General features: G+C 40.7%; 1 protein-coding gene across 1 annotated transcript; it reads right to left on the reverse strand.

The window, feature by feature from the left end:
* Nucleotides 1-7,242: 7,242 nt before the first annotated feature.
* On the reverse strand, nucleotides 7,243-8,187 carry LOC110195130 (olfactory receptor OR51C1-like). Its single transcript, XM_020967764.1, has one exon. It carries the CDS (start codon nucleotides 8,185-8,187, stop codon nucleotides 7,243-7,245), a length of 945 nt encoding a protein of 314 aa, XP_020823423.1.
* Between the last annotated feature and the right edge of the window lie 546 nt (nucleotides 8,188-8,733).

Below are 8,733 nucleotides of genomic sequence, written 5' to 3' on the forward strand. Positions count from 1 at the left end.
ACCTCTGCTAATTACTACCTTTGGGTAAACCATTTAATCTCTCCTTCAGTTTCTTCACTTATAAAATTTGAAAGTTGGAAAGGTTTTAATATTTAAATTTACCTCCTAGTCTAAACACTGTGATTCTAAAAAGTCACAGAGCCAGCTGAGGGTATCAACATCCCTTCTTTTCCATCAGGCAAAGATCTAGCACCATTATAGAACCCATATGTGCAGGTCCATTAAGTACCTTACAGCTCTCAAACCATCACTCTGAGACTTAAGTCCACTAGGTAGTTCATGAAGTCAGGTCCTTTCTCTTCATCTTTTCCCCAAAATAAAGGCTTCTCTATCTTCTCTATCTTCTCTATTTCTTTTACTTTGGGGCAATTTTCTTTCATAATTCCCAGCCCGCATTCTCCCACTCCCATCTCTCTATAGAGAATGACCCTCAAAGCAAGACACCCTGCCATCCACCTTCCTCCCTACATTTTTTAATCCAAAGCAATCTCTCCCTGTGTTTCTACCAGCCTCTTGTCCTATAGCTCCCATCTCAGCTATCAACCCATCCTAACTATAACTCCTTTATTCTTTTTCTCCCTTCTTCCCTTGGACTACATACCAGATGAGGCTCAGCCCAGACTGTACATATGAAATACTGCTGTCACTCAACCTCCCCCATGCATGCCTAATGTGACAAATTGATGCTTAATCCTGGCCGCCTTTCAATTACTCCTGCCCCCACCCCTTCCACTAAGGATATACTATTTTTAATCCTCTGCTACCAACCCTGGCTGGCTTACTCACCAAGAGAGCAGCACAGGCAAAACACCCATGAGAAGAGTAATCTGGTTGACTGTATTTGGCTCCAGCTTTCTTATGATGCTGCCAAGAAACCCTCATGGGGTTTAGTGTGGGGAGGGATATTGCTAAAAATGTTACGTGTGTTTATGTGCATGCATGGTGGTAGTAGTGAATTCCCTAGAGGACTCTTAAGGCAGAAAAAACACATTTCTATGATAGATAGTTCTTTGCTTCCAATAAACAGTCAGTCTCTTTTAACCTATGAATTAAAGTGAAGCTCTTCACAGTGGCCATCTCATGTTTGAATCCATCCTACCTATCTCATCGTGGATTCTGTCCCTATTCATTCATTCAACCAAACAAATAACCAACCAAAGAACATATCTTCATTGGGCATATACTCCACTCGCAACCTTGCTTGGCGTAGTGGCAGATGAGAAATACTTAAACAAAGGTTCCTGCTGTCCTGAAGCTCAGAACTCATCAAGAACCAAGGTAGAAAAACTGGGAAGGTTAAAGTCACTTGGTGAGAAATTAGGGTAAGGAAGATTGCCAAAGACAGGGAAACCCTTGGGAGTTGTGCTGGGAAAATTCACAAAAATCCTTAACATAGGTAGAGCCCTTTCTCACCTAATCTCTCAGTGACCCAGTCTTAAAGCAAGAGCAAATAGGACAATAAGATTATTCTTTCCGTTTGACAGATGAGGGAGGGGCTGAGGAAGTGAAATGAGGAATACAGTTACTCGGTGACAAATTTGGAATTGAAGCCAAGTCCCTGATATTCACAGTCCTCTTTTTTTCAGTCACCAGACCAGGCCTCCTCAGTAGCACAGGGTCAGGATAGTAGACTTTCAGTTAGAGAGAAGGGAACTCACAGGCCATCCAGTCCAACTGATGCCAGAATAAAAATATCTTTTACAGTATTTCTGACACTTCAGCCAATCTAAATTTTTTACTGTTTTCCCTTTTAGTCCCTTCCCACACAATATACACACATACAAAAGACATATTCCCATTTCTGTGCTATGACGATGATGGTTCCCGTCTACCTTGTTTGCTTCATTCTCCCCACAAAAAAAAAAAAATTCTACTGATTCTTCAAGGCCCAAGTCAGCTTCTACCTCCTCTCTGTAGCCTTCCTTGACTGCTTCACCCCACACTGATCTCTCTCCTTGATCTGCCATATCACATTATGTCTATATCCTTACTATGGGTATCTGGTCATACTCAATTCATCCCTTTATGGTGTATTAAGCTAAATTTTTCTCAATTCTCCACTCCCTTCCCACATAAACCTGTGCCCTGTGATCTTTAACCTCTTTTATTTTGAATTATTGATCTATTGGTGTGCGGGGGTGGGAGAGAGAATGAGAGAGAGAGAGAGAGAGAGAGAGAGAGAGAGAGAGAGAGAGAGAGAGAGAGAGATAGACAAAGAGATAGACCGAGTCAAAAGGATAGAGACATTATGAAAGAAGATAGGTAGAGACAGAACAAGGGCAGAGAGACAGGGGCTGAGGAAAAAAAGTTTTCTAATGTGTTCAGCACGTGAAGGGGGAATTATCTATCATCTCTCACTGGAGCTCCAAGCAAACTGTTGCTAGAAACATGAAAGAAATTCTGAGACTGTAGAAAGGAAGGTATGATCTGTATTTGGTAACCTCCAAAGCTGGCTTTCAGTCTTCCTTCCATTGTCCATGTATTCAGATTTCCTTGTTGATAAGAGAGCCACAAAGCAAGTAGCTCATGATTAGGAACATGAGGAGAAGAAGTAAAGAGACCAGAATCAGAACTGGTCTGTATATAAAGTCCCTGGAGGGCAAAACTGAAGCTCAAATGTGAGAGAGGCATGGATCCTGAGCCTGGGAAGATCTCAGAGACCAGGAGAAGGTGTTGATTTTATCCATGGCTAAACCCTGTAGGCTGGTAAGCTGGGATGGAGAGGAAATAGGAGTGATTTCTCCCACAGTATTCTCCATTTGTTTCTAACTGGTGCAGCTAACTCCTTTAATTCCTCTCCCAAACCGTGGTTTCATGTGGTTGGGTCCCCAGTCCTCTTGTTCCCACTCTACACACACAACGGAAAATCTGGAAGATAATAGGTAGGGGCAAAGGAGGTAGCTAAAAGCAAGTCATTTCATGTAGAAATGACGTATCTCTTTCCATTTCAACTTATGTCCAATAAACTGTATGATCACAGCATGTTGTGTGTCTGAGAACCGTGAATGAAAGAAGCCGTTGGCAGAAAAAGATTAGTTACTACAGAATAGGAGTTCATGAGCTGATTTTAGGCTAATCAATTTCCTATTTTTCTTATTTTGAGTAATATTCCATTCTAGCCCCTACATAGATTTTGAACTTGACTGAGGGAATTTGTTCAATCTGCTTAGCACTGTTAACTGAAGCATGGTCTCTTAGTGATATGAGCAGTTTTAGGTATTTATGGGGGTGAGAATGATCTGTGGGGCAGTTGGAATATTGCAGCCTTTAGGGAGGCACAGGCATTAGAGAGAAAATGACAAGCCTACTTGATAAAAAGAGCACCACCTGGTGGACAATTTGGATATTGCCCTCCCTTGGTGAATAATTACAGAGACATTTAGGGTCAAGGACTGCAGCACTCTTACTACATCATAGACCAATGGCCAAACATCGTCACAAGTATAACATCTGGTCTTCTTAACTAGACTAAGAGCTCTTTGAGGGTAGATGTTGTTGTTCAGTCATTTTTTCACTCATTTCTAACTCTTCCTGACTCCATTTGTTTTTGTTTTTGTTTTTTTTTTTTTTTGGCAAAGCTACTGGAGTATTTTGCCATTTCTGTCTGCAGCTTATGTTGCAGCTAAGGAAACATGAGGCAAACATGGTTATGTGACTTACCCAGAGTCACACAGCCAGTAAATGTCTAAGGCCAGATTTTCAACTCAGGAAGATCAATCTTCCTGACTCTAGGCCTTGCATTCTATTCGCGGCACCACCTAGCTACCCATACTATGTCATACATTACTTTTATATCCATTAATCAACAAGTGTTTCCTGAATACCTGCTATATTTGTATTAGCATGAAGTTAGCAGTCTCAAAAATAAAGGATTACCAAAGTCATCACCCACTGTTAACAACAGTACATTGCTAGAAGTGACAAAACAGATGATTGAGTACATTAAAAAGGAAAAAAAAATTAGGTGTATTACATACAGAGAATGAAAGAAACCTATGGGAAACCTGAGTGGATCTGAGTGGTACTTTAAGATGCTAAAAGAATCTGACAAGTTCTACTGCATTGGGTGGGGGCAGCTTGGTGGCACAGTAGATAGAGCACTGAGTTTGTACTCAGGAAGACCCATCCTGATGAGTTCAAAACTGGCCTCAGATACTTACTAGTTGTGTGGTACTGGGAAAGACACTTAGTTCTGTTTGCCTCAGTTTCCTCATCTGTAAAATGCATTGGAGAAGGAAATAGAAAACCACTTCAGTATATTTGCCAAGAAAACCCCAAATGGAGTCACGAAGAGTCAGCATAACTAAAATGACACAACAACAACATTGTATTGGGTGGATCCTTGGAGGAGGAACTATTATTATTTAGGAGAAAAACATGGGTATAAATTTCATAAGATGCAAATCACTGAGAGATCAAAATTTGCTTCTATGGAGTACTCACAAAGAGGGCATCACATGTCCAATAAAGTACTCAAGTGTATGTAGCTACATTCTATTAGACTTGTGGAGATTCAAAGAAAGTAATGTACAATCTATCACCTCAAAAAAAATCTAACGGAGTGATAATAATAATAGTGAGAATTTATATAGCATTTTAAGTTTTGCAAAGTTTTACTTGTATTATCCATATATTATCTCATTTGATCCTCACAGCAACCCTGTGAAATAGGTGGTATTATTATACCTACTTTATAGATGAGGGAATTGAAGCCAAAAGACATCATGTGACTTGCCCAGGGCCACATAGCATAGCCTTTGTGGAGTAGGAGCAAGGGTACCGGAGCTGCTGTGCACCTGGTGACAATTACCATCACCGCCTTAGCAATCCTTGAATTAGATTAAGACAGAAATATTTCTAAGTGGCTTACAAAGAACAATGAAATGGTCAAAGGCCATAGACAGGAGCCACAAGGACTCTGTAAAGGTGAAACTGTGAATGAAGAACATTTTGTCAATGCCAAATGCCCTCCCTCTGAGCTAGGTTTTGAACTCAGGTCTTATTGACTCCAAGTACTGGTTCCAATCGCTATGGCACCTCGCTACCTCTGACAAAATGTGTATACAAAAACATCATATGTAAAAGATCATGGTGGGTATATAAGAGGAGGTGGAAGGGTTACTTTAACCCTTTTACTGTCCTGCTCAATAACCACCCATAGCTCCTAGTTGGCAACAAGATGGAGTTCACACCCATTATCTTTGCACCAAAGGGTGTTGATCACCAATCTCCCTCAAACAACTCTGAAATGACAACATGGTACAGTTAGCAAAATTCTGGACTTAGAGTCACACGAATGGTGCAAATGACACACTTACCACTACTCAGTTTCCCCATCTGCTGCATATGATAATACTTGTTCTCCCTACCTCTCATGATTCTTATGCACTTTCTAAGTTGCATGTTAGGATTGCAATCCTAAAAGTGCTATAGAAATGTGAAAAGATGTTATTTCTCACTTTCCACTACATAAACTCTGTGTTTACATCAAAGGGATCTACTCATTATCCCCAAACTGCCTTATGATCTCCATCACTTCCTGCACCTGTGATCAAATGCTTTTCCCCTCACTCAGAATATCCATCTTCCAAACCCCAAATGTTATCCATATTTTCATGTTCAGCTTAATTTGCCTTTGCTCCTTCCAGACTCCCCTGATAACTCTAACTGCACACCGTAGAAATCTCAGCTTCTTCCTAATTCATGGTTTTCTGCCCCAATCTACTTTTCTGGTCTCATATCCCATTGTTTCATTATATGTGTTCTTTGGTCAGGCTAATCTACTTCACCCCATTCTCTAAAATGCCCTAAACTTTCCCTCCTTTGCATTTTCTCTTATGGCAGTTCTTATTCTGTTCTGTTTTCTTCTGTTTCCCTGCATATTCAAGTCTAAGTCATCCTTCAAGGATCATCTTCAATGTCACCTTGTTCTTGAAGTGTCAGCCTTTCCTGATGACTCCTGCTAAGTTATTTGTCCCCTGAATTTCATCATAATTTGCCTGGCATGACACTAGGGGAGCTCAGTAATTCTGAGGGTGGAGTTTCAAGTAGAACCGAAAAGGCAAATGGAAAGAGAATAAGTGTTTTCCCTAGTCTCAAAAAGATCTAGCAGATGATACAAACTAGGTGAGTGGGCAAACTGCCTGAATCCTAGAGTAGGGAAAGTGGTGAATGAAACTGAATCACACAATACCTAGCAATGAGAAGAGGAGTATTAGTTGAGAAGGGGAAAGCCTGGTTTTCTTCATAGCTGCCTAAGAGGTCCTTTTGTGTGGTAATCCTTCAGGTTGATGGATTTAATACAAACAGGACTTCAGTCAATTACCCCAGAGGCAACCCAAAATAAGCTTGATAGAATATGCTGGCAATGTATAATATAGTCCAGGCCCTTGCTGTCTCTGGCCATCTGAATTTCAGTGAGAGAAGAGATTTTCTTGAGAGACAGAGGATAGCTACAGCTTCAGGTAACACAAGAGCCCTTGAGATTCAGTAGTAGAGAAAGATCTGAATAGTACACAACTTATGCATGGCTGAATACAGAGGTAATGGAGCCTACAGAGGTATTCTTGGGGTTAGAATGGTTCCTAGTTCAAACTTGTAATTGCAGGACCAGAACTGACATTGAGGCTCAGAGTAATGACTAAGAGGAACAACCTCTAAGTTTTCCTTTCCCTGAAATTGTGAGTTAATTGGACTATGCAGGTCTTTTTCACACTTGACTTCCTAAAAGAATGGGATATCTGATTCTTTAACAATCCTAAATTATTTTCCCTAAAGATCTGTAATCCCTGGATGCTGCTTACTGGTCTGGAGAGACTGTAATACTCCTTGGAAAATGAGGGACTCAAACATAAATATCCGCTGCTGTCTACTAACTTAGGTATGAGTCATTGCTATAGTCTGTCTGTAAATCAGTTCATTCTCTGTTCCATGCCTTGTTAGCTTGTTGATTGCAAGAGACACAAATAAGCCAAATGTCCTGGAGTCTTCTTTTTTGCAAGGAAAATATGATACTTTGCAGATAATAAATCCCAGCTTTGCAGGATTTCTCCAATCCCAGCTTTCCATCATTCTGTCATATAGTCAATGAGGGTAACTCTATGACCCCTGGTGTCTCTAATGGAAGCCATTATTGTTAGCTTTCTTATCCTTTGGTCTCAGGAAGGCTATAGTTATGCAACCAGATGACCACTGATGGCAACTAATCACAGTATGGCCTTCTCTACATTTCCAATAACCTTCCTAAATTCTCTTGGGAAGGAATATTTTGAGAATCGCTCTGCGGATTTGCTTGGTCTTCACACTATAGATGATAGGATTCATCACTGGAGGAATGATTAGGTAGACATTGCCTATGACTGTGTGTACATAAGGAGGGGCATGTTTCCCAAATCTGTGCACCAGGGACAAGCTGATCATGGGGATGTAGAAAATGGCTACAGCACTGATATGGGAGATGCAGGTGCTAAAGGCCTTCTTGCGCTCTTCAGGAGATGCAATGCTGAGAATGGAGTGGATGATCAGAACATAGGAAATTAGGATGAAGACTGAATCTAGCCCAGCAGTGGAGATGCCAAGTGCCAATCCAAATGCACTGTTGACTTTTGTGTCTGAACACGATAACTTCATCACATCAGGATGGAAACAATAGGAATGGTGGAGAATGTGGCTATGACAGAATGACAGACGTTTCAGAAGCAGGAGCAAGGGCACCAGAGCTGCTGTTCCCCTGATGACAATCACCATCCCTACCTTAGCAATCCTTGAATTAGTTAAGATAGTGGTATATCTTAGTGGGTTACAGATTGCAATGAAGCGGTCAAAGGCCATAAGCAGTAGTACTGAGGACTCCATGAAGGTGAAGCCATGAATGAAGAACATTTGGGCAATGCAAGCATCAAAGTTGATCTCTCGGGCATTGAACCAAAAGAGGCCCACCATAGTGATCAAGGTGGACAAGCACAGGCCCAGGTCAGTGAAAGACAGCATGGAGAGGAAATAGTACATTGGCTCATGGAGACTTGGCTCTGTGATGATGACAAAGAGGATCATACTGTTTCCAGAGAGGGCAATGCCGTAAAGGCAGCAGAAGGGGATAGAGAGCCACACATGGAATCTTTCCAACCCAGGAATGCCTGTGAGAAAGAAAGATTGAGGGTAGAACATGGTGTTGTTGAAGGGTGCCATGTTGAGTGGAAGTGACAGAATTATCTTGGTCATGCCCTGAAATGGAAAAGAAATAATTTTTTCACACATTGGTCAAGGCAGGGCCATTTAAAAATCACTAACTGGCCTTTTCAACTTCTTTATGCAAAACTTGAGTCTTTACAGCAAAGTCCTCCATAACACATAGGCCTTTTACTGTAAGGACTGTATCCTTTTCTTAGCTGTGAAATCTATTTCAGATGAGTTTACAAAGAATGAACTGAGACACTGATACTGAGGCTATGCCTATGATCATGAGTTAATACTTAAAGTTGATACTAGCTGATAAAATAAATACATGCTAGTTATATTGGACTACTAAGGAAACTAGAATTTTTGGAAACCATATTTTCCCCCGCAAGAAAAAAAATCCTTTCAAGTTGTGAGTAGATGACTTTGCTGGATAAATATACAAACATGCTATATGAGTAATGTGCTAGGAAGACTAGATTCCCATGATTTTAGTTAGATTTTTAGTTAGAAGTTATTAATTCTTAACCTAGCCTAACTGTCAAGAGGAAATCACTA

This window comes from Phascolarctos cinereus, unplaced genomic scaffold, assembly GCF_003287225.1.
Source record: "Phascolarctos cinereus isolate Bilbo 61053 unplaced genomic scaffold, phaCin_HiC Scaffold_726;HRSCAF=1367, whole genome shotgun sequence".
Classification (NCBI taxonomy): Eukaryota; Metazoa; Chordata; class Mammalia; order Diprotodontia; family Phascolarctidae; genus Phascolarctos; species Phascolarctos cinereus.